At 38.4% G+C, this 27513-nt stretch overlaps 1 protein-coding gene across 14 annotated transcripts in view; it reads right to left on the reverse strand.

The window, feature by feature from the left end:
- Window positions 1-27513, reverse strand: part of LOC122559093 (contactin-4-like) — a 2514776-nt gene that overhangs the window by 327563 nt on the left and 2159700 nt on the right. For all 14 annotated transcript variants that reach the window (XM_087994461.1, XM_087994471.1, XM_087994472.1 and 11 more), the window contains one exon: window positions 8941-9116. In XM_087994461.1, the coding sequence (XP_087850587.1) occupies window positions 8941-9116 (176 nt within the window). The remainder of the gene's footprint in view (window positions 1-8940; window positions 9117-27513) is intronic.

Genomic DNA, 27513 nt, shown 5'->3' on the forward strand with positions numbered 1-27513 from the left:
TCATAAAAATCAAACAATTGGTACATATTGCATGAGTTGTGTGCAGTGGCTTATTTCACAGGATTGAAAGATCACAAAATAGACAAGAAATCCTAAGTTGTCAGATATTTTTTGTAAAATGGAAATAAACTTACAGTACCTTCTCTGAGAGCTGACACATGACCTGAAGTGAACTTAGAAACATTGTGACTGTTATTTAAATCAGAGACAACGAGGCTTGAAGACCAGACTAGCTGCCAATTACTGCTGCAACACTGGAATGATTGATATTTCCCTATTATTTGGCAATAGTCATAAAGCAAAGGGATTGAAAATAGATATTTAGACACCGTGTGATATATTATGTAAAATGACAGATTCTAGAATGTGTTGTAAATGGGCAATATAATCTCAGGATTTAGATGGGGGTAATATATCATGAACTTCTTCTGTAACATTCTAGGCATTTTAATTAAGTTATACCCTTGGAACTTATTCCCACATGAACATTACTTCATATTGATCACTCCTAAAAGACAATGCTACAAACAAATAGGCCACAGTATCATCCCAATTGACAGTACCAATTATATTTCTCATTGTGACCAAAATAGAACACCTAAGAGCTGAAAAGAAAATTTAAAAAAATAAGATGAAAGCTTCACAGTGATACCTTTCATTTTATGATCTGATTATGACTCACAGTTTGTAAGTGGAGTTTTCTGCTTGTGATGTACTTACAGAGATTGCAATTCTTCTTATCCAGTTAAGCAAGAGTGCCAAATTTTTAATTGAAAAGGTAATTTAGATCTAACCAACAACAATCTGTTAAAATTGCCAGCACAATTTGACCTCCACTTACTGAATTTGATGTGCTGAAACAGGTACAAAGAAACATTACATTAAGAAAATACATATGGTGTGGTGAATTTGGCCATTATTTATTTCTGATCTTCTCTCCTGCTTTACCTTGTGATGTTCAAAGAACAGTACAGCCTGTAAAAAGAGGAATATTTATGTGCAGTGGAAAAATCACTGGAATCCACTAATTAGAAGAAAATGTAATGTCAATGCTGGAATATTGTGAGCCATCTATCGCTCTAATGGCATGAATAATTCTGCTGCCCACTGACATGATAATTAATGGAAATGAGATTTAAAATGATAATTAAAACAATGAGCAATTATTTTATGAAACAGTAATTTACATTACTTATGGTAGGGTTGTTATTATCATGACATTATGTAATTGATATTTTCATGGTGTCATGTATTTTTTTCAAATGCAACAGGACAAATAACCAGGCTCTTTGCCAGTGGTTTTAACTTGTCAACAATGGCTTGGTGATCAGGTAGCAACTAACACTTCTGACCTGTCAAACATAGAACAACATTTTCTATTTGTCACAGGTATGACAGACTTACACACTAACTGATCGGGAAAGAAATGGGACCAGCTGGGTGGGGGCTGGGCTAAAGCAACTATTAAACATCTGAAGAAAGTTGTCCAATATCTTTTGAAGCAATGAGCATCTACATCATATGAATATTGTGAACTCATAAGCTATGTCCATTTGGCACTTCATTTCTAGTAAATTTAAATTAATTTTTTGGTTATCTTAGAAACAAAATCCATAGCGTGACTGATGCCACATGTTTATTTTCATCAGGGATTAATTGGAACAATTTTTGCCTTTCTTTTGTACCAGAATGTTAGTTTTTGCTCATGACATCAGAAACAGCATGAAAATTTCATTTTCTGTCAGAATGCCTCCTGAATTGTATCCTTGCGAGATAATTGGTGAGTTGCCATGGAAAGGGAAGCATGAACAATGGTGAGTAGTGGTTTAAGTTGATAGAAGAACTAAAATGAGCAACACGGATAACCAGGGAACATGCGAGGTGTAAGGGGCTATGGTGGATGAGTATACTGGCATAGAGAGCATGGGGAATAGGTGGGCATGCAGAAGATGACACAGATGATAAGGGTAGGGAAGCATGAACACAAGTAGTCATGGGTTGCCAGGCATGGACAATGAGAGAATGAGAACAGGAGGGATGTTTTATATTTTAGGTTTCTGAGCTTTAAACACACTGGCCAGAGCACCCAGGAGGCTTGCCCATTTTAGGAATCACCAGCTTCCTTTCTGCTTCCCAGGTCACCAAACTAACCAGCAACCTCCACCCTTCATTCCCAAACCTCAACAGAAATTGCAGGTGCTGAAAAATGTGTTGCTGGAAAAGCGCAACAGGTCAGGCAGCATCCAAGCAGCAGGAGAATCAACATTTCGGGCATAAACCCTTCTTCAGGAATCATCTCCTGCTCCTTGGAGGCTGCCTGACCTGCTGCGCTTTTCCAGCAACACATTTTTCAGCTATGATCTCTAGCATCTGCAGTCCTCACTTTCTCCTCGGAAATTGCAGGTGGCCATTTATTGAGGTTAGGTTCTAAGAGGCATGGTTTCTTCTGTCTCTGCGCACACCACCTGGGAAGAAAAATTGTGGCCAAGGAGTATTATTAGGCATACCCTTTTTGTTGCAAATAGACACTGATTTTTGACTTTGCATCATTGAGGAAAGCAAACTTGCTGTTATTTGGTGCCCCTCGGAAAACCCAAAATGCTTCACAGCTATACTTGCTTGTTGAAATGCAGTAATTTAGGTAGGTGAAGGCTGCTTTAATTACTGACATTGTTCAGCAGCAATGTAATAATTGGCAGCTCTAACCTGAATATCTCCTACTTTCATTCCGAATCCTATCACATTTCAGATAACAAACAGATCTGCATAAGTGAGATTAATCTGAATCTACTTTAAGAACTTTCAAATGTAAACATTTGATTCCAAATGTTCAATCAGTTATCTTAACCTACAACACATTGTTTAAACCACCAGTCCAGTGCTGTAAATCTGAAGCTATATTTTAAGACGGTCATGGTCATCATCTGAATCTTCACAACTGGATCAAATCAAAGAAAACTTATCTTTAATTAATAACATCCTCTTAATAAGTTCAATAATTTAATAAGCACAAAGCACTTGTATTCTTCTGTCTTTAAAAGCTAGAGTGAGGAATAGTCTTGAAAATAAGATTTTCCAAGGACTAATTTTCCATGTTGCACCTGGGAATAACTGACTGAATGGACACACACCCACTCAGGGCTGTACAACAGCACTGTACACCAGTGAAATGCAAAATATTTTTAAAAAAATGAGGCTTACCATGAATAATCACTTATTGATAATAATGATCATGAGACTCCTTCAAACATCTTCATTATATTACTAATATACTCGCAGAAATGTGGATAAGCAACTGAAAATGTTAGAATTCTTTCCATAATTTTGGACCTTGATATATATTGTCATTCTAAGGCTACAATTCAAATATGTTATGAGGAAATATAATTTCATCTCAACTCAAGAAATTGATAAGCAGTGACAAAAACGGAACGCACAACACAGGAACACAAAATGCAACTCATTTAGTACCCTTTCCCTTAGTGGCACTCATGGATTTAAGTCATACAATCTGATTTGACATATAATCCGTTAATATTATTGAGATATATAATAAACTAATTCAAGCATGATGTTTTGTTTCTTATAATTATTGTCATTTTGGAAGGAATGCAAAGTTAAGTGGCTGGAAATTGACTAATTTGCCTGATCTGCACAACAATCATCCCATACGATTACATAGTGCTTTTTTTTGTACAAATAAGTGCTTGCCAACCAGAATAAACTTCTACCTGCAATGAAATTCTCAACTGTTGACACCATTAAAATTATCTTGTAGCTATAAGCAAATCACAATTCATTTATTTCTCTGGATGAACATTGTTCCTACTGCATTATTTTCTTTATCCAGGTTTCTCCTTTTTCCAAAGTGATTTAAAAACTTAATAAGGTGGTTGACAAAAAAAAGTAATAAAATGTTTTATCCAACAACAGAGACCATACTTTACAATACAAAAGTGGCAATTTGTTTGCATTCACTTTTAATTCTCGATTTTCATTTCTCTCTTGACATTTCGGCACAGTGCTATGATTTCAACTGATGGTCACAGAGTCATACCGCGGTGTCCAACCGGTCAATGCTGACAATGTTTCCAAATTTGCCTGCAAGTCTATTCATGTTCTTGTCGAAATGTTTTTTAAATGTTGTAACTGTACCTGCATTCACCTCCTCTGGCAGTTCATTCCACACACGAACCACTCTCTATGTAAAAAAAATTGCCCCTCATGTCCTTTATAAAACTTTCTTCTCTCACCGTAAAAATATGCCCCCAAGTTTTGAACTTGCCCACCCTAGAGAAAGATCCTTGTTATTCATTTTAACTATGCTCCTTATGATTTTATAAATCTCCGTGAGGTCACTCCTCAAACTCTTACACTCCAGTGAAAGAAGTCCCAGTCTATCCAACCTATTTTGAGGCTCAAACCCTCCCACTCAAATCTGCTCAGCTGTTTCGTAAAAATGTAGCTGATAACTCAACATTCTGGCCTCGCCTCAAGAACTTGTCACTCCTTTGCTCATTGTGAATCTATGTACTTCTTAGAAATATTCAAAGACTCTGCTTATACAACTGTTTCAAGAAGAGTGTTCCAAAAACCCACAATTCTCTTTATCTCTTTCTTAAATGGATAACCTCTTAATTTTAAATGGGGACCTGTAGTTCTAGAGTCTCCTACAAGAGAAAACATTTTCTTACCTATCTTCTCAACGGTAGCTGGAAGGATGAGCTCGGAGAGGATGCAGAGATGTTGCAGAGCGATTTGGACAGGCTGAGTGAGTGGGCAGATGCATAGTAGATGCAGAATATTATGAGGGTATCCAGTGATACCTTGGATGGATCAGGTAGCTCAGGTTGAGGTTCTGGATGTAAGTTTGCTCGCTGAGCTGCAAGGTTCATTTTCAGACGTTTTGTCACCATACTAGGTAACATCAATAGTAAGCCTCTGGTGAAGCACTGGTGTTAGTGACCTGCTTTCTGTTTATGCTTTTGGGTTTCCTTGGATTGGTGACGCCATTTCTGGTGGTGATGTAATTTCTGATTCTTTTTCTCAGAGGGTGGTAAATGAGGTCAAAGTCAATGTGTTTGTTGATAGAGTTCCGATTAGAATGCCATGCTACTAGGAATTCTCGTGCTTGTCTCTGTTTGGCTTGTCTTGGATGGATGCGTTGTCCCAGTTGAAGTGGTGTCCTTTCCTCATCTGTGTGTAAGGATACTAGTGAGAGTGGGTCATGTCTTTTTGTGGCTAGTTGATGTTCTTGTATCCTGTTTGTTCAATGTAGTTTTTGTTAGTTCTTGCAACGTACTTTGTAAATGACATTAGCTTTGCTTGTTGTCTATATAGGGTCTTTCAAGTTCATTAGCTGCTGTATTAGTGTGTTGATGTGTTTGTGGGCTACTACGATGCCAAGAAGTCTGAGTAGTCTGCCAGTCATTTTGCAGCAAAAAGCCCAAACAAGCAGACAAAACGCATACACTCTCTCCTACGTCAAAGACATCTCGGAAATGACTGCCAGAGTACTCAGACCTCTCAGCATCGTGGTAGCCCACAAATCCACCAACACACTAAAACAGCAGCTAATGAACTTGAAAGACCCTATACAGACTATACAGACAGCAAGCAAAGCTAATGTCATTTACAAAATACCTTGCAAGAACTGTAACAAACATTACATTGGACAAACAGGCTGAAAACTAGCCACCAGGATACATGAACATCAACTAACCACAAGACGTGACCCACTCTCACTAGCATCTTTAAATACAGATGAGCAAGACACCACTTTGACTGGGACAACACATCCATCCTAGGACAAGCTAAACAGAGACACGCATGAGAATTCCTGGAAGCATTGCTTTCCAACTGGAATTCTATCAACAAACACATTGACTTAGACCCCATTAACCACCCTCTGAGAAAAAGAACCAGAAATGACATCACCGCAGGAAATGACATCAGCAACCCAAGGAAACCTAAACACATAAATAGAAAGTGGCTCACTAACTTCAATGCTTCACCGGAGGCTCACTGATGATGTTACCTAGAATGGTGATGAAATATCTGAAAACGAACCTTCTGGCTCAGCAAGCAAACTTACACCCATGAGGTTATCCACTTTGGTAGCAAAAGTAGAAAGGTAGATTATGATTTGAATGGCTGTAAATTGACAGAAGGGAATGTTCAACAAGATCTTGGTCTCCTACGTTCTAATTGCTGAAAGAAAATACACAGGTGCAGCAGGCAGTAAAGAAGGCAATCTATATGTTGACCTTCACAGTGAGAGGATGTCTTGCTACAATTAAACAGGTCATTGGTGAGCCCATACTCCTGGAATACAGGGTGCAGTTTGGGTCTCCCCACCTGAGGAAGGATGTTCCTGCTATAGAGGCAGTGCAGTGAAGGTTCACCAAACTGATTCCTGGGAATGGCAGGACTGACAAAAGATAGATTGATCCAGTCAGGATTGTACGCATTGGAGTTCAGAAGTATGAAGGAGTTATCTCACAGAAAGCTATAAAATTTGAACAGTGCTAGACTGATTAGATGTGGGAAAGATGTTCCCCCTGGCGAGGAATTCCAGAACCAGGCATCATGGTTTAAGGATAAGGGATAAATGTTTTAATACTGAGATGGGGACAAATCTCTTCACCCAGAGTGACAAGCCTGTGGAATTCACTACCACAGAAAGTGATTGATGCTAAAACATAATGGATTTTGAAGGAGGTAGGTATACTCGTGGCTAAAGGAAACAAGGGATTTGGAGGGAGAGTTGGATTAGGGCATCGAGTTTGATGATCAGCCACATTCATACCAAATGGCAAAGCAGGCTCGAGGGGTTCAATGGCCTACACCTATCATCTATATAAGGCCACTCTTTTATGTTTCAACAAAATCACCTCATAACTTTCTAAACTTCAGAGTACACAAACCCAACCTGTCCAACCTTTCCTCATAAGAAAATTTATCTATTCCGGATATCAGTCTGGCCTTCTTTCCTGAACTGCCACTGATGTATTCACATTCTTCCTCAAATAAGAAAAGCACACAGTACTCCAGATGAAGTTTCAACAATGCACTGCATAACTGAAGCAAAACCTCTCTTCTTCTCTGTTCAATTCCTCTCACAACAGTTAGAATTACTCATGGTGTTACATATTTGCAATTCTTGCACAAGGACACCCAGATCTCTCTGCATTTGAGTTTTGCAATCTCTCACTATTTAGATGATATGGTTTAGTATTTGTTCTGCTAACAGGGAATAATCCATATTTTTCCACATTGTACCCCCATTTTCCAGATGCTTATCCATTCTGTTATCCTCTTCACAAGTTGCTTTCACTTCTTCTTTTCATGATGCCATCAGCAAACTTGGCATCTTTGGCCTTGTATGAATCATAATTTGTAAAAAGTGAAGGTCCATCATTGATTCCAGTGCCACACTATTTGTTACATCTTTCCAATTAGAAAATTATCCATTTCTGTCTAGACCTTCTGTTTACTGCTAGTCAGGCAATCTTCTATTGGTACATATATTTCTACAATAACTTTTGACGTGCCACCTTATCAAATGCTTCCCAGAAATCCAAGGCACATCCACCGCTTCTCTTTATCCATATCAAAGTACTCCTCCAAAAAACTCCAATAAATTGGTCATAATTGTATTTTCCCTTTAACATAACCATTTTGAATTTACCTAATTATCAGGCCTTTTTCTAAGTAACCTTTCCATTCGCATAGCACTGGACAGGTCAGATCCCACTGTGCAACTTGGCTTGATGGATCATGAGCTTTATTTTTGCTTTTCATTATTATTGTGGTTAGTCACAGAACACATTCATATGAGGCCAGCCATGATTTTGTTTTAAAGGAAAAATATTTATTTCCCACATGCAAAAGCTCTCTCTCTTTCTTTTTTGTATATGGTATAAAAGACAAGTAGAAATATATGAACATAACGTGCAAAATAAATTTACAAATGCTTTCCTCACTATATACTTTACAGGTACTTAATCCTAGTAAAATATCACACCTAATTCCAGTTTGCTAACTCTCTCAAGTTTTTCTTCTTGGGTTGATGTGACAGTTTTATGTCATCTTCCCAGCTTTGGTGGTTTGAACCTTCTTTCCATTCTGATAAAATCAAAATTGCTACATAAACTCTGATGGCTGTGAGACTTCAGAATTTAAAACAGGTGTGCTAAGGTGAAAACTGTTCCTCTGTGCTGAATATTTGATTTTTCTGAACTAAACTCCTGACTCTTCTGAACTAAAACCAAACTAGAAGTCTGCTTTCTCTATCTGTCATAAATGCAGCAGTATAAACAGTTTTATCAATTATCATCATAAACGGCCTGCTAGATATTTAACTGAATCACATATTTTCTAGGAAATAATTTATTGAATTCACCATTCCAAATGTCTTTCTGGCTTCTGAGAAAGAAAAAAAATTGTTTCATAGACCTCAAGACAAAATCATTTGCTTCTATTTCGATATTCAAGTTCCCAAATGACAATTGGATACAAAATACTATCCATCTTTATCACAGTTTAATAGTACTTTATCATTTGGCAGTGACTGGGAGAAATTATTTTGTCATGGGTTTTGAAGGACAGCCAAACTCAACCCAAATATTACTATTCTTTGCAAAATGATGTGAGAGAAAGCAGACCAATCCTCCCCGTCTCATGCAATTTACTTCTGCACTTCTGTGACCAGCTAATAACCATCAATTCTGACATTTGTCTGTCCAGGTGAGGATATACTAACCTATTTGATGACTTCTTTGTGTGTTAATAATAGCTTGCTTTATCTCACAGGTATATTCCAGATAAAGTGTCTCTCTTACTCTCCAGATTCATATCTGGAACTTAACTTCAGACATTTATTTTGTAATAAGCCTTAAAAGAATAACATTAGATTATAAATCTCTATGAGTCACTTACCCCTCCGACGTTTTCAAAATGATCTCTATCTCTCTTGAAGTCTATAAGTTGACCATTAAAAGACCATGAGAATTCAACACTCAGTGAAGGATCATGGGAGACTTGACATGGCAAGATTGTACTTTCCCCCACAGTGACATCCACGTCTGATGGCGGTGTGGTAATTCTTGTTGGGTCTGTCAAGATTTATAAAAGAAAATTAACCATAAGAAAATCCTAAAACCTTTCTTCAATTGCACAAATAAAAGATTAACGGTGCAGAACAATGTTTTTAAAAATGATCTGCTGAAAATGGAAAGCTGAAGACTCTTTGCCTGGCTGAAGCTCAGTGCTTATTGCTGTACAAGAACTCAACTTCTGTGGAAGACAAACCTAATGGTGAACACCATCATTTTCCAGAATGTTAGCCATCTTGGATCTTTTGGAGAAATGCCTGTCTTCAAAGCATCAACTTGACAGTTGGCAGGAGACTATTTATTTTTATCTCCTCTGTCTAAGGTATGCAGAGTATACTGATCTGAGCACTGTGCAAATTTCTGCTCTGAACACTTATTTATTTTAAAATAATTTTCATCCATTTCGATCATGTTTTGTTCCTTCACACACCACTCTGTTCCCTGGTCAACATGTCTGTCTCAGGCTTGCTGCAGTGCTCCGGCGAAGCTCAGTGCAAGTTGGAAGAACAGCAATTCATTTTCCGCTTGGGGATCCTGTAGCCTTTTGGACTCAACATCAAGTTCAACAACTTTAGAGCTTGAGCCTTCCCATGGCTTTACCCCAACCGCCCAGACACTAAACCTTTTTATCATGTGTCTGTTATTACATGTAACCCATTGTTAGCCACTAACAGTCGCCAGTAATAACTATTCACCCTCCTAGCCAGATCATTATCCACTCCTTTGTTTGTCCAACTGTTCTTTACTCTAGGGTGTAGGTTTGCTCACTGAGCTGTAGGTTTGATATCCAGATGTTTCATTACCTGGCTAGGTAACATCATCAGTGGCAACCTCCAAGTGAAGTGAAGCTGTTGTCTCCTGCTTTATATTTATATGTTTGTCCTGGATGGGGTTCCTGGGGTTAGTGGTGATGTCATTTCCTCAGAACCCCTCAGAAAATGAACAGGAAATGACATCACCACAAACCACAGGAACCTCATCCAGTACAAACATATAAATATAAAGCAGGGGAAAATAGCTTTGCTTCACTTGGAGGTTGCCACTGATGATGTTACCTAGCCAGGTAATGAAACATCTGGATATCAAACCTACAGCTCAGCGAGCGAACCTACTCCCTAAACCTCAACCTGAGCTACAAAGCTTCGCAAACCTCGCAAACACCTATGGGCGCAACATGCTACAACTTGCCCGAAGATGGGGAAGGAATGCCACGCGAGAGTGTTCTTTACTCTTTCTGGGCTCTAGCTCCACCTATCATTTACTTCTTATCCCCTCCCCCACCCTATCTTTTGCACATAAACCAACAATTGCCTCACTACGATCAGTTCTGAGAAGGGTCACTCGACCTGAAGTGTTAATTCTGATTCCTGTCCACAGATGCTGCCAGATGTGCTGAGCTTTTCCAGAAATTTCCACTTTTGTTGCTGAGTCTTTGCTCCTTCTTTGTTAAGATAATGTAAGAGACACCCTTTTGATCCATTTTGTCTCTTTAGCCATTTTAGTTTCTCCATTGCTAATCGCTTATTTTCCAAAATGAAAACAACTTAAGATGTATTTGTCTTCTGGTGTGACAAGTCCAGACCAATTGAAGTCCAATCCTTGAGATAAATCTACCAGTCCTGGAGAAGAAGTTGGAAAAGTGTGTTTAATTAGCTGGTGGGGGTAAGTGTACCCAATCCCCAATGCCGTCCTGCTTACACGCAAATTAATTTCTGAGCAGAAATGTACCTGATAGACCATTGTGCCTTGTCATTAATTGTGGCCCTGAAGTTGCCAACTAATGACCACTTAAGGACATTAGCCTGCTACTACTGCAAAGATTAAACCAGTTGCAGGCAGATCAGTTCATGAGAAGCAAAACTAAAGAGTGCAGGTTGTGGGAAGATTTGATCTAAAGTAGTCAGTGCTTTTGAGGAGAAAGTGAGGACTGCAGATGCTGGAGATCAGAATCGGGAGTGAGGTGCTAGAAAAGCACAGAAGGTCAGTCAGCATCTGAGGAGCAGGAGAATCGAAGTTTCGGGCATAAGCCTTTCATGAGGAATGCGTAAATGACTCCTGATGAAACGCTAATGCTTGAAACGTCGACTCTCCTGTTCCTGGGATGATGCCTGACCTGCTGCGCTTTTCAAAACACCACACTCTCGACAGTGCCTGATTGAGACCATATACCGAGATAAAGAAGTGATCACTGAAAGCCACGTTGCTTTGAACCTCCCTGCATCCCTCATTTTGTGAACCCCAGCACTGGAAACTCCTCTTTCCTCCCTCAAATCATACACCCTCATCTTGCATCATTGGTTTCCAAGGTAACATTCTCAGCAGCAGCCATGGCCTGCTATGTATTGCTGTCAAAGTAGAAGCTGTCAGCATTTAATTGGCCACATCTCCCATTGGGCAGATCTCTGCCCTGGGAACCTGATTTCAGATAAAGTGCACAACTATCCTTCTAATTGCCTGGTGGACAGGAAATGCAGCAGGCTTTTCTTCGGAACATCATGGTCAATGTTTTCTCAGGCAACAATTGGAACATTCTACTCTCCATCCCTTCCGCTTATGTAATTGATGTAAGAGTAGCTTATGTGTTCAATACTGCAAATTCATTTCACCATGCTTTCAATTCAGTTTTTCCCTTCCTTCCTGAATTATTCTTTCTCCACGTTCAGCTTTAGATGGATCGCCATATATGTACTGATTACCAGAACATTCTGGATGATACAATTTCCCACTTTGGTTCCCATAAAGGTTCTTCCTTTCGTACAGTCTCTCTTCTACCTGTTGTGATTACTGTATCTTGTGCATCAGATCTTTTTGAAACATGTGGTGATCTCTTTTCTGTGTTAATTAACAGGGCACTTGCCCAACCCATTCAGTTTTTCATTCCCTCCTTCATAGTCACAACAACATGAGTCTTGTTCTTAGCTGGTGTGTAAGAATTCCATACCCTTAGGTTCTGAAATCAGATATTTGTGAATTTCCCATGTGCCCGCAAAGCAATCGAGAGCATGTTGTGTCCAACAAGGTCAAGTATGAATCATTAAACTGCATCATTTCAAGTGATCATACAGGACAATGATGAGTAGATTAATTTCAAATAATTAGTATGACTTATCTTCATTGAATGGTATGAAACAATGCACTAACCATCCACATTACTGTGGGCTATTTTACTTATTAACTGACCAAAGCTTCAATGATGTTGATTTTAAAATGTGCTTGGCTGTATGTGGTCTTTTACCTGTTTTTATTTACCTTTGCTCACAGCACGTTGTCCAACAATCACTGTTCATTGCTTAGGATCAGAGACTTCACAATTTGCCAAATACTAATGCACTAACATCATAAACTAATGCATTGCTTGTTTTGTTCATATGTACCATGGAACAAGTTAAAGGTTGACCTAGTAACATTTTAAATACCTTTCACTTCATTTCCTTTGCATTGAAAAAAACTAATATTCAAATGCAATGCTTTTTCTTAAACTTTTACTGAGGCATTATCAAAATACTACAAAATATGACAATGTTTTTAAGATCCTCAGAGATTATCGACCATCAATTTGTAGTTTTCTTCAACTCATTAACTGGCTCTTCATGTTTGAAATATTTCATTGCTTTGTCTATGAGCCCTAATTGTCTCTCTTATTCTTTAACCAACATTTTAAAATACTTGTTTTTATGTAGATTTTGGAATTTTGATGAGGCTTATGCATTTGAAATTTTAACAAATTTGAATGACCCCTGTATTTTTCGAGCATTTGAATTTTTGTTTTCTTTTTCCAAATTTCTACCATGTACTCCATTCTTCAAGTGCAAATCAAGCAGTGTGTTAACAGAGCATTTAATTTTGGGAAAGTGCACTTTCTGAAACAGATCATTAGACTGGAGCCCTGTTGACTTTTTCCCGGACTCGCCCTACATTGTTGATGTTTGTCATTATACCTCCACTGTTATCCCAGCAGACAACAATTAACTCATAATGAACTCTTAATTGAACTGCAAACTCTGGATTCTGAATATCTGTGCAATGTCTCATGTTATGCAACTACCTACATAACCATTTAAACATAAATGTCATTCAATGATGGATCTTCAACACATACCAGACACAGAAATGATTATTTTTGCTGTGATACAGCTTTTAATACTCATCTTCCCTAAACCAATTTGCATTCTCCCAGAGGATACCATTAAGCAGTTTCTCAGAAGTGATTGAAAAACTGACATGAGAGCAATTCAATATTCTGAGTTTAACAAAATGAAAAGTGTTTAGTACTGAAACCAATTGAGGGCAACAGACTGTAGAATTTCTTTAGGAAACCAACCTTGGTGATCAAATGTTATTAAATTTGCAATGTTCTGTGTTGTGGAGCAAGGCAAAAATTAATCAGGGAATTAAGAAAAAATACTTTCTCGCTTGTGTTAGAATGATTTGCAGTGCAGTTTCCAAGTGTGAAAGTATTTAGAAAACAGTATTTAGACATCAGTGGCAACTGTTCTTTGAAGTCTTCAAGGGTTGCATTTTCCACAGATACATTCAGAGCAGATTTTAGATAACTGATGAGACATGATCGATTTGAATATTCAGTTTTGGGATCTATTTGAATTTAATCAATGAACAGTTTGATTGAACTATTAACAAATCCACTTCACCTGATTCTCAGTAAATCATCCCATTAAAGAGATCTAATATCTGAGAGAAAAACTTTCATCCCAAAAAACATAGAATAATGTGATAAAGTGCTATTTTCCACTAATACTGACATAGGCAAACACAGTTATTCTATTTTTCTGTAAAGAACTGTGTTATAGTTGAATCAATCATGGTTCAGGGATTTAGAAAAGGCTGTTAAGTTCCATGTCAAAACTGAAGCTTCCTTATTTTGATCAACTATTGGCTACACTGTTGAAGATGTAATGGTTTCTAAGAGCTGCTGGATTCTATATTGTTGACTGATATGAAAAAGTGTTCAGTTCAAATGCATGTTCCTTGCGAACATTTCATTCATACTATTCTGTCTGGATGACATTCTATTCAATTTAGTCAATGAATCATCGTGCACAAATGGGTTGAGAATTTCAACTTTAATTACAAATTTATTTTTACAGATACTCTATGAGTTGTTGCTTACTACAATATAAATATAGCTGTCTTGTGTACAGTGATTCAGAATATATTCAATGATGAATGTTTTTTTTGAGACAGACTTTATTTTGGAAGCCAGCCTAATGACTGAACTGGATCTGATTTTACAGAAGTATTTTGCTGAATGACCATGCCATGATCAGTGTTTCATTTCAAGGAAACAAAGGAGAACAGTTCAGTTGTTTCACATCAACTAGATTCATAATAATTGCAACAACTGGGTGCTAAAATGTCCTGCCAGTACTTTTCAGCACTGACACAGATGAAATTGGAGAGTCAGTGACAGGGAACTTAATTTACATGAGGCAAATACAATAAAATAAATTAACCTGGGGCAGGCTTGTGCTACACACTGGCCTCAAGCAATCAGCAACTCAAGTACATGTCCACCAGGGAATGAGAGTTATTACTCAGGTGCCTTTGATAGCAACATTGCACTGCTCCCCTTTCCTCTGCATCCACCCAACCCCTTTCTAACATGAATGTTGTCCTTTCCTTCCAGTTTAAAAAGACATTTTTTTTTTTCTCTTCCCTCTGTAAAATGTCAGCCATTTCTTCAATGGTTTTGCCGAACCTTCACGTTTGCTGGACATGGGCATTCCTTAATTCACATGGCATAACAATCTCGCACAGTAGACACATCACTGACTGAGGCAATGAGTGGAAGTTTACAGCAGTGGGCTCCCTCATTTCGTGCCCACAGCTGATGAAACTTGGAAGAAGCCTACACAGCTCCTGATAGTGAGAAATTATTCAATAGTACACAAAAATGGTAGAAGCCCATGGAAGAGGTGGAATACCAGAATTTTACTGGCTTGAAATTGTATTGTTAGATCAACAACCTAATTAAATATGCATATCTGCCAAAAAGCAAGGTGGTCATATGATGGAATTAGCCATCACACCGAAATGATAACAGTTGTGTCTTTAAGTTCACTTCTTTTCACATTTACTTGTGATTTGTAAGGACCACACAGTATTCTTCCAGAAGGAGCCATTGACAAACACTGGCAATTAAGTCCAGGAGAAATAGAATCATGACAGTGCAGCAAGAGGCTGCACCCAGTCTCATCCTGTCCCAGCCCCCACCCCACCTTATACTGTATATTTAACATGGCTAATCCACCTTGCCTGAACATCCTTCGACACTACAGGCCAATCTACCTAACCTGCGGGAGGAAAGCAGAGCACCCAAAATAAGCCCATTCAGGTATAGGGAAAGCAAGGTTGGAATTGAACCCAGGTCCCTATCACTGTGAGGCAACAGTGCTAACCATTGAGCCACCATGCTACCCAGTTAACACATAAACCCAAAACACAACAAGCACCCACAACCAACATTCTTTTGCTTTTTTACTTTGGAGTGTACATAGGTGATTTATTCAACTGCCTGCCCCCCCTTCAAATTATTTTGCATGGATGGCCATGTGCATTAATCTAAAGGGACAACTTGTATCTGGTGCAGGGACTTGCTGAATTGCTTACTGGAAATATTCTCTTCAACTTTCTTTCAACAAAGAGAGAGATTAGAGTGCTAATGAGGCCACTCCTAGAGTACTCCTAGAGTACTGTGTACAGTTTTGGAATCCTTATTTCAGAAAGGATGTACTGGCAGTGGAGGGGGTACAGAGGAGGTTTACTAGGTTGATTCCAGAGTTGACAGGGTTGACTTATGAGAGGAGTTTGAGTAGACAGGGATCATATTGACTTTAATTTAGAAGAATGAGGGGGGATCTTAGAGAAACATATAAAATTATGTAGGGAATAAATATGATAGAAACAGGGAGGATTTTTTCCATTGGCGGGCAAATCTCAAACTAGAGGGCATTGCATCAAGATAAAGGGTAGCAGAGTTGGGAAAGAACTTCTGTACTCAAAGAGTTGTGAATCTGTGGAATTTCCTTCCCAGTTGACGTTACCTCACTGAATGTTTTTAAGGCAAAGATTTTTGAACAGTAACGGAATGAAGACTTATGGTGAGCGGGTGAGTACGTGGAGTCGAATCCACAAGAGGATCAGCTTACTGAATGGACGAACAGGCTCGATGGGCCAGATTGCCTACACATGCTCCTATTTCTTATTTTATGCCCTTATAATTTCACACTTCAGATGTTCTTTCTGGTTGCTATTTTTGTATTAAAATCCAAACAGTAGAAAAATGGAACTACGGGCAGACTTCATTGAAAGGCAAATCTAGATCAACAACATTACATTTTATTCTGAGGGGAGATGGAAATAATTAATGCTCAAGTTGGCTATATTTTAAAACACATTTTTCAAAGACGAAATAAGGCCACAATTGAACAAATTCAGGGAATTTGTTACACGAAAGTTTGTTTCTTCTCAGGAAAAGAGAAGCTTAAGAGGTTCTGAACAACAGTCATATTGGATTCAGAACAGTAGCTTTGTTTCTCTCTCCACAGGTGCTGCTTGACTGCTGAGTGCTCCATCACTTCCTGTCATTATTTAATTCAAGAAAAAATCTGACAAGAGTCATGATATGATGGATGATGTTTGGCCTGTTTGAACGTATCAGCAAGTTCAAAAGAAGAGTCCATAAATATAAGACAGCTACTCACAAATGAAATAAAGAATTCAGGAGTCTTTTCTGTACATCTAGTATGGTGAGTCTGTTGCCTCATAGAGTTGTTATAGCAGATAGCACTGACACTTTTAAGTGTACATGTGCAGAGTAACATATAAGCATGAATATGGTTAGAACTGGTCAGTTGCCAGAAAACAGGCAGCGGAGATAAACATCTCATTCTGCTTGTTTGAGAAGCTCTAACTAGTGGAGCTTCATACTGATCAATTTTGAGGCTTTGACTATTCACAATTCACATCAATAACTTCGATGAAGGTATTACCTGCATGGTAACTAAATTTGATGATGACACAAAGATAGATCGGAAAGTAAATTGGTATGAAGGCATAAATAAACCACAAAAGGTCGTTTCTATATATGTAAGTGAGTGGGCAAAAAAATAGGCTGATGGAATATATATGCAAGAAAACATAATTGTATCTACTTTGACAAGAATATCAAAGCAAATATTATTTGCAAGAAGTGAGAGCTTCTTGCAAGACTAGAGAACTCGACTAAGGAATCTCTGTCTCCTGATAACTGAATAACAAAAAAAAATTATATGTATGTTCAACAATGATTAGGAAAGCAAATGGAATATTGCCATTTATTGCAAAGGGAATCGAACAGAGAAGTACACGTGTTGTTGCAGCTAAAAGGACCTTAGTATGAATACATCTGGAGCAGAGTGTACAGGTTTGGTTCAAACTCAGAAAGGAGACGACTACATGAAAAACATGAAAAAAGGTTAGACAATTCTTGCCTGTATACACTACAGTCAATCGGGTGAGAGAAATCTTATTTAAACACATAGAATTACAAAGGAATTTTACAGGGTGGATGCAAGGGGCATGTTTCCCCTGATGGTGCAGCAGAAAATTAGGTGACAGGCTTAACAAATTAAAAGTTTCCCATTTAAAACTGAGTTCATGAGATTTTTGTTTTCTCTCAGAGTTGTTAGTCTCTTTAATTCACTTCCTCAGAGAGCATTGGAGGATGAGTCATTGAATATATTTAAGCACGAGCTAGGTCAATGCTTGCTCGACAAGGAGACAAAGGTTATACGGATGGAGAGGAACATAGAATTGAAGCCCTTTTCAGATTAGCCATGATTTTAATTAAGATAGTACAGTCTGAAGGGTCCTGATGGCCTTTTCTACCTGCTCATCTGTTTATTTTTGTGGACTACAATATTTCAAGAAGCTGGCTCATCGCACTACCTTCTCAAAGGCAATTATGGATGGGCAACAAAAACAGGCTTCATCAGTGATGCGGACATTAGAAAGAATAAGAAATACAAGGAGGCAGTTTGAGTTTTGTGAGTGTCATATCATGTATACATATTGCCATTGATGTGTTGAATGGAATAGCTTGATTCTGTATTGCACATTCAAAATAGTTCTGAGTTTCTTATTTCTTTAATTTTCTATCAAAGGGTATAGGCAAGGCATTGCCGAGCATCATAATGCTTCAAATTGTTTTTGCATAGCAATTAATTATGAGGTAAACATTGTAAATATTCTGTCCAAGCAATCTCCCATAAAAAGCAATGAGAGAAATGTCAGTTAATCTGTTACAAAGAAGAAAAAAAGTATAGCTCATTCTTTATACACAAAGGAAACTATATTACAAAGGAAATCCCATTCACTAATCAGATCAAATCATTTCCATTGTTTATTATTGAATGCCAAATGAGGAGGGCACTGCTGCTGTGCGTTTTTTACTCAGTACTTGAAGTTTTGTCATTTGGTATCATATCGAACCAAGACAGCAGGGTGATGGACTACTCTCTTTAACTATTGCTTCAAACTGAAGAATTTTCATTCTAGTTCCCAGGAGGCAAACCTTCTGCATAAAAAAGGTCATTCAAATTCAACATGAATCATTACTGTTTGCACAGAAGCAAGGTAGAATGAGCAGATGTGGGACATGGAAATACTCAGATTAAAAGCACATAGTTAAAACATTCCTGAAGAATTCTGAAATGCAGACACTTTGTGACATTAAAGTCTGTGCGTATCAGCACTATTGATTGAAAGTGTTGGCCAGCAACCAGATCCCAGGAGTCCACAGATGTCATTCTGAATTATTTTGAAGCATGAGACAACAGATAGGGAAAAATGGCAGGTTGATTCATTTGGTAATTTTCTTCTTTGTTCTCAGGGGAAATGTTTTGTCTCCGTTCACCAACACTTCCAAATTTTTCAGCTGTCCTCAAACGTTTGAGAGGCAAGAATATATCTCCATCGATTTACGGTCTGTAGCTGAGTTATTAGAATGTCGAAAGTTTGCGTTTAACCTTCCAGCTTTGGATACAAGGTTAATCTTCTCCTCAAACACTGTTAGTGGACACTATGAGGACAGTTTAATGCTCATGGTGGAAAGGAAACAATAGCATAAATTGTTATGAAACGATGGTCCCAATTTTCCAAGGGGCCACAATCATTACTGGATTGCCACTCAATTCAAATGTTCCACATTCAATGCTTGAATTTCTGACTGAGTCTTCTGATTTCAGCTTTACCAAATGTATGGAGTGTAATATCCCTTGGAGAACTTCATCACAGCACAGATGGGGTGGGGTGAAGGATGGGGTGAAGATAGGACATGCTCCCTTCCTGTGGCATTAGTTGTCATTTGCTGAGTTTAAAGGTCCAGTTGAAAATTAGTGAATGGACAAATGTGAATGCCTGTGACCAGTGGAATGCCACAAGGATCGGTGCTGAGCCCTCTACTTTTCATCATTTATATAAATGATTTGGATGCGAGCATAAGAGATATAGTTAGCAAGTTTGCAGATGACACCAAAATTGGAGGTGTAGTGAACAATGAAGAAGGTTACCTCAGATTACAACAGGATCTTGATCAGGTGGGTCATTGGGCTGAGAAGTGGCAGATGGAGTTTAATTCAGATAAATGTGAGGTGCTGCATTTTGGGAAAACAAATTGTAGCAGGACTTATACACTTTATGGCAAGGTCCTAGGGAGTGTTGCTGAACAAAGAGACCTTGGAGTGCAGATTCATAGCTCCTTGAAAGTGGAGTCGCAGGAAGATAGGATAGTAAAGAAGGCATTTGGTATGCTTTCCTTCAGAGTATTGAGTATAGGAGTTGGGAGGTCATGTTGCAGCTGTACAAGACATTGTTGGAATATTGCATGCAATTCTGGTCTCTTTCTTGTCAGAAAGATGTTGTGAAACTTGAAAGGGTTCAGAAAAGATTTACAAGGGTGTTGCTAGGGTTGGAGGATTTGAGCTATAGGGAGAGGCTGAACAGGTCGGGGCTGTTTTCCCTGAAGCATGGAGGCTGAGGGGTGACCTTGTAGAGGTTTACAAAATTATGAGGGGCATGGATAGGATAAATAGACAAAATATTTTCCCTGGGGTGGGGGAGTCCAGAACTAGAGGGCATAGGTTTAGAGTGAGGGGGGGAAAGATATATAAGACTGACGGGGAAATGTTTTCATGCAGAGGGTGGTACGTGTATGGAATGAGCTGCCAGAGGAAGTGATGGAGGCTGGTACAATTGCAACATTTAAAAGGCATTTGGATGGGTATATGAATAGGAAGGGTTTGGAGGGATATGGGCTGGGTGCTGGCAGGTGGGACTAGATTGGGTTGGGATATCTGGTCGGTATGGACGGGTTGGACCAAAGGATCTGTTTCTGTGCTGTACATCTCTATGACTCTGTAACTCTATGACTGTTTGTGAATGGGTGCCTGAATGAATAAGTGAATGGGTACTCTGATAGGCAGGTGAATGAGGGAAGTGGAAAAGTGGTTCGGATGTCCAAAGTGGCACATTGTTAGGGTGGCAGGTAAATGAGGTCGTAGTTGGGCTTAGAGTTTATAAGTTAATGTGTAAGGACAGTCAAGTAGATGTGGATTGAAGGGTTGGAGGCACTGGAAAGGTGGCAGTCCTTTGGACTTGAGGAGACTCCAGTGGGGGTCAGGGAATGGCTGGAAGCCAGTCAGTGGGATAATTTGTGCTTAAGTATGGATATTTCATTCCTTTCAAACTGTAGTCACTGTATTTTCAAGAAGGATCTTGATAATGGTGGAGATAAAGGTTAAGTCTTAGCTGGATTGAAAGTCTCATCCTTGCATATGAAAGGAGATGTGCCAACCTATTGTGTCATCATTTCATCTTTCTTCTAAATTATTCAGTCAGATCAATATTTCAAAATGATACCTATTTTAATATTCAATTGCTGTATTTAAAGATTTATAATAGTACTTTCCCATTAACGTTTGTATAGCATTCATTATAAATGATAGAGTCTCTGGATATGTTGACATTCCTGCCTTTCTTATGCCTTGAGGAATAATGCATACAATTATTACTTTTTGTTTCTGTTGCTGATCCTCTAAATAATATGGTTGCTATTGTTAATTCTAACAGTTCTGTGAGGTACATATAAGTGCAGACGAAACACTCAAAAGTATATCTCTCCTCCCAGTATATTTTCATTACTTTTGTCAAATACATAACTGAGATCAGATTTAATGGTTTGTATCGGGTAATGACTACTTAAAAGTCATACTTGTTTTTTTGGAAACCAATCTAAGGAATTTAAAATTTTCACCAACTGTGTATACAGAAGCATTGCTATTTGATAATTGCATATTGAAAGCCAGCAAAGTCAAAAAGTCCTCCTACTTGTCACTACTTTGGTAAATATGCTGTGCCAGACAAATTACTGGTGCAAATTTTGACTCAATTAGCTACATTGGCTTTATTTTGTCATTTAATACAAGTTAGTGCTTTAAAAAGCTCTGCTGCATTCCTATTCAATGTGATTGTAGAAAATTTATCTTTTCCTATTCAAAAAAAGATTTTTAAACATTTGAAATTCAAAATCAAATTATAATCTGTGAGAAAAATACAAAGTTGTCATCATTTTGAAAGGAAAAAATGGTTAAAATCATATTGTCAGGCAAGTGTTTTTAACCCAAAAATGTGAATTAGTTTTTAAACAAATCTTTTCAAGAGTTAATTAATCTGTTGTACATTTCTCCAATTTTCCATTTCCCTTAATCAAAATCATGCAAAATAATGAAATCTACTATCAATATAAATCATAGAGACAATGGGGTAAGTTAATTCTCTTCTACTCTCATTGACAAATCAAATACACCACTTACTTACAATGTAGGATTAAGTAGAGAAGAGCAGCTTTTTATTTGCCATTTCTAACATATACAAGTGATACAGTAAAAATGAGACAGCATTCCTCCAGTACCGAGGGTGCTACATGGATGGCACAAACCACACACTTGCAGATCAACTGTAGGACTTTGGTAAAAACTAATGATCGAATTAAGTGGTCACAGATAGATTTGTCCTTTCTTAATTTTGAAGTCACAATTTGCTTTGAATTGGTAATTTTAAATCAAAGATTGTGTATTAGCTGCTCTTTAGAACATCACTATATTTAAATAAATTAGTATTATTTTAAAAAGGACATGAAACTGGACCTTGGGGTCAGCTGTTCCAAAAGGATGAGCTCTCCTACAGTTAGGTCACCATGGCGAAAACTCAACTTTTGAATGAACAGCATGTGTTCAGGGTGGATGGTTGCAAGGTTGTCGGCTCGGCAGTCACAACATTGACTTCCAGTCCATAAGGTCTCACACACACACACCTCAGAGGCCCGGGCAGCCGGAAATAAAATTACAGGGAATGCTGCTTCTTAGCTCTGAATAAGTCATTGAAATCAAAATGTTAACTCTGTATCTCTTTCCACAGATGCTGCCAGTCCTGCTGAGTTCCTTCAGCACATCCTGCTTTTATGCCGCTGATCCAACTTTCTTCTCCTTTTGGATTTAAGTAATTGACGCACTATTCTTCTAACTCTCCAGAGCTGTTACAGCATAGCAACTAAAAATTTTCAGCAAGTTTGTTCCAATAGAGAATGAAGAAGGTAGATTAATAGCAAATTCATAATTCCTGCACAAACTTTGCTTTTTACTTTACATATCACATTAATATTTAACAATGAGAAAACCAAGTACATGTAGGGCAGTATCATGAAGAATTCATCTTCACGGACAGAGGAAGTGAATAACTGCAAAGGCATAAGCTGATCCTGTAGAAGGCGGAGTTTATCCAATTAATCGGGAAGCATTTATGTCTGAGTAATTTAAACGATACAGCCACAGATGATGCACTGCAGGAATTTATCATGGATCCTTCCACAGCACATTCTAAACTTACACCATTACCAACCAGAAGGTCAAGGGCAGCAAATTCAAATGAACACCACCATTGGCAAATTCTCTTCAAGGCACTCACCAGCCTGACTTTGAAAGATACTGTTATTCCTTCACTATTCCAGCCAAAATCCTGGACTTTGCTCCCTAATGACACTGTGGAATGCAACGGTTCAAGAAGGTAGCCCACTACCATCTTCCTACAGGTAGCTAGGGATGGGCAATAAATGCTGGCATAGCCAGTGATTCCCATATCTTTTGAGTGAATTAAAAAAAAACTCCCCTCTACATTCACTATAGTCAGCCTGGTTCTTGCTGGTACTATTAATCTGACATCTATTTTATATATATATATGTTTTTGCTTTATCTTAACATTTATGTATTTTGTCATCCAGGAAATGGGGATTTGTTTGTCCTATTTTCTCCCTCATTTGAAGCCTTGATTGTACCTGACAATTTGTCTTCAAAAAATGTTCTATTCCAGTTTGCATGCCAGTTTTTGATTTCAATCATAGGTCAGATCTGTTTTCATTTGACTGAAATCGACCACCCACAATTAGTTATTTTAATTCTGGATCAGTCCTCATCCTTTTCAATGGCTTACTTAAAATTTATGATACAGTGCTGACTGTCCTGAAATATTTCTTGACTGACACTTGACCTAAATCATTCCCCATAATTGGATCCAGCAAAGTCTCATTCCTGGCCAGGCTAAAAACATACTGGTATAGAAAATTCTCCTGAACACATCACAGGAACCCTCTCTGCTCTTTATACTCATGCTATCATTCTATTTATAAATTATCTGTACTTGGAAACAGAGGAAAGAAACTGAAAGGTTGCAGATTTATATTAAATCAGGAAATATAATGAACTGTGGTGAAGAAAGCAAGACACGACTCTGGATAGATGAACTGCATGGGCTGATTAATAGTGAATGGGAGTGAATCAATCACTAAAATATGATTTGGAGGTGTGACATGCATTGAGGAAGGCTAATAGGTGTTAGGTTGCACCACAAGAGGCGAGCACAGAAAAGCAAGATAGTGGCACTACAATTACATGGATTGTTTATCAAATTTCATTTGAAATATTATATTCAAATCTCTGCAATCCAGCTTTGGAAGGACTGGGGGAGAGTTCAGAAAGAGAGACATTTCCCACAATAACTGAATTTCTTGGGTCACCCTTGCCAGAGCAAAGCTTGCTGGCAGGGTAGTGAACTGACTGACCCCAATTTTCGACTATCAGCTCATTTCAATATATATGTTCTGTACCATCAGCTGTGTGCAAGGCAGAAAATGTAATAAAGGAAATGGAAAATCTGCCCTGCAGAACCATGTTATAGGGATATATGCATTCAATGATAACTGGTAGTTGATGGAGACAAATGTTGTTTTAGACTTCATCAAGCATCAACTCACCGTTTGAAATGCAGTCTTCACCAAGGCTCAGGAGGGAGCAAAGAGCAAAGCTAATCAACATGGGAAGAAACCTAACATAGAGGTACAAAATAATTTTGGCATCCAAACTCGTGTTGATGCTGATGGACTTAGACAGTTGACTGAGATGAGCAGGGATAGTTTATCTAATTCAACACTTCAGAACACCCTTGCCAAAGGATGGCAGTGTACTACATTTACCAGGAGATATTAAATAAGGTCAACTCTGTACATGTTATCTTCAGGAACCAGGGACTCATAAGCAAGTCAATGACTGGGAAAAAAACTATCCAATTTCATTAAATTCGTAACAGCTTAAGATTGCTGGCCACGAACTATTACCTGTCAACTCATTCTACATTTATTGTTCACAAATATCAAGTTGTCAGATAACAGTACAAGCACTTATATTACATTTCATGAATTTTTGAATCTCAGTAGAGCATGCCTTTCAACTGCTATGTAGAATGAGGGTGATTTCCATGATTATTTCTCCCAAGGAAAACAATCTATCCACTTGGTGCACGGTTACTTATTGCTATTTACCAGAGAAAGTCCCGCCTTCACATTGAGAATAACGTCCATTGTGTTGTGTGGCACTATGACCATGCTAAATGGGACAGACTTCAAATAGATCGAGCAACTCAAGACTGGGCATCCATGAGACACTGTGGGCCATCAACAGCAGCAGAACTGTACTCCAGCACAAACTATGGCACAGCATATCCTCCACTCAATTATTACCATCAAGCCAGGGGATCTACCTTGGTTCAATGGAGAGTGCAGCAGGAGCAGTATCAGGCATACCTGAAGATGAGGTGTCAACCTGCAGAAGCCATCAAACAGGACTATTTGGATGCCAAACACCATAAGCAGCAAGTGACAGACAGACCTAAGCAACCCCACAACCAACGGATCAGATCTAAGTTCTGCATTCTTGCCACATCCAGTCGTGAATAGTAGTGGACAATTAAACAACTCACATGAGGAGGAGGAGGCTCCACAAATATCCACATCCTCAATGATGAAAAAGCCCAGCACATCAGTGCAAAAGGTAAGGCTGAAGCTTTCACAGCAATCTTCTGCCAGAAGTGCCCAATGAATGATCCATCTCAGCCTCCTCCAGTGGTACCCACCATTATAGTTACCAGTCTTCAGTCAATTTGATTCACTCCACATGTTTTAAGAAATGGTTAGAGGCACTGGATACTACAAAGGCTTTGGGCCCTAGCAACATTCCAGCAATAGTACTGAAATCTTTTGCTCCAAAACGTGCCAGTCCCCTAGCAAAGCCATTCAAGTACAGTTACAATACCAGCATCTACCTGACAGTGTGGAAAATTACCCAAATATGTCCTGTACAGACAAAAAAAGGACAAATCCAACCTAGCCAGTTAGTTCCCCATCAGTCTACTCTTAATTATTAGTAAAGTGATGGAAGGTATTATCAATTGGGCTATCAAGCAGCACCTGCTCAGTGGCACCCTGTTACTGGGTTCCACAAGGCCATTCTGCTCCTGACCTCATTACAGCCTTGATTCAAATATGGACATAAAAGCTGAATTCCAGACATCAAGGCTGCATTTCAACGAGTGTGGCATCAAGGAGGGCAAGCAAAACTGGAATCAGTGGGTATCAGGAACAAACTCTCAGGTGGTTAGACTCATACCTGACACATAGGAAGGTGGTCGTGATTGTTGGATGTCAGTCATCTCAGCTCCACGACATCTCTGCAGGTGGTCCTCAGGGTCGTATCCTCGGCCCAACCATCTTCAGTTGCTTCACCAACAACCTTCCCTCCACCATAAGGGCAGGAGTCGGATGTTCACCAATGCAAGCACAATATTCAGGACCATTCACAAATCCTCAGATACTGAAGCAGTCCATGTTCAAATGCAATATCCAGGCTTGGGCTGACAAGTGGCAAATAACATTTCCTCCACACAAATGCCAGGCTATCACCAGCACAAATAAGAGAAATCTAACCACTGCCCCTTGACATTCAATGCTGTTATAATCACTGAATTCCTCACTATCAACACCCTAGGGATTATCACAGAAACTCAACTAAAACTCACCACATTAACAAGGTGCCTACAAGAGCAAATCTGAGGCAAGGAATAATGCAACAAGTAGCTCACCTCCTGACATTTCATCTTTACAAACTCAATTATATGTAATCACAATGATGTTTTATTTTTGATGCCCATCAGTTTGCATTCAATATGATTGCCCTAAGAAGTTAAAAATCCAATTCTATTTGACTGTTATTTAACATTATTGCTGATAGGCAGATAGGCGGATACTGTGCAGTTTTTTCTCATTGTTTCCAGACACTGGGTTTCAAACATCTTGTCATGAATGATAACGATTACAATGAAAGCTATGAGATGCCATATTTACAAAATTATATGTTCTGATTTCAAATCCAAAGATCAGTAAGAGATTTTGAAATCGCATTACATTAGAGGTTTACTAATTTGGAAAAAAAACAGCATAAATGTACATTTACTCTTCAAAATTCATGTAAAAAGGTGTGAAAGAATTTATTTATAGTAAACAAGCCTCTATACACACAAAGAAAATAAGCTACAAAATCCCCAGAATTCATTCCTTGTCCAGGCAAGTAACAGATAAAGTTTGTAATAGGCAGAACTGTTTTTTTTTCATATCACAATGGAGTGAAATCCTGTCAATAAGCCTTCAACTACTTGTCTGATACCATTGAAAGCTGCATTCTAGAGACTTGATAACATTTCTTCCACAGATAAGCAGTAATGATGTATTTCAGCATATTTTAATCTGTTCCCAATAGCTAGACACTGTAATTCTATCTGCTGTATTAAGAAAAGAGAGGTTATAAATTTAAAGTGCCATTTTTACCTCTTTAAGGTTTTCAGAATAGTTTTGTCCTGATCGTGAAAAAGATGAACTGAAATGATGGCTCGGAAACATCAGAACATTTCTCCATGAACTGACAATGATGTATGGATGTTGCAAATGCTTTCTGTTTCTGA

This window comes from Chiloscyllium plagiosum, unplaced genomic scaffold (genome assembly GCF_037043375.1).
Source record: "Chiloscyllium plagiosum isolate Xiang-an unplaced genomic scaffold, Cpla_swu_hap1 HiC_scaffold_14, whole genome shotgun sequence".
Taxonomy (NCBI): Eukaryota; Metazoa; Chordata; class Chondrichthyes; order Orectolobiformes; family Hemiscylliidae; genus Chiloscyllium; species Chiloscyllium plagiosum.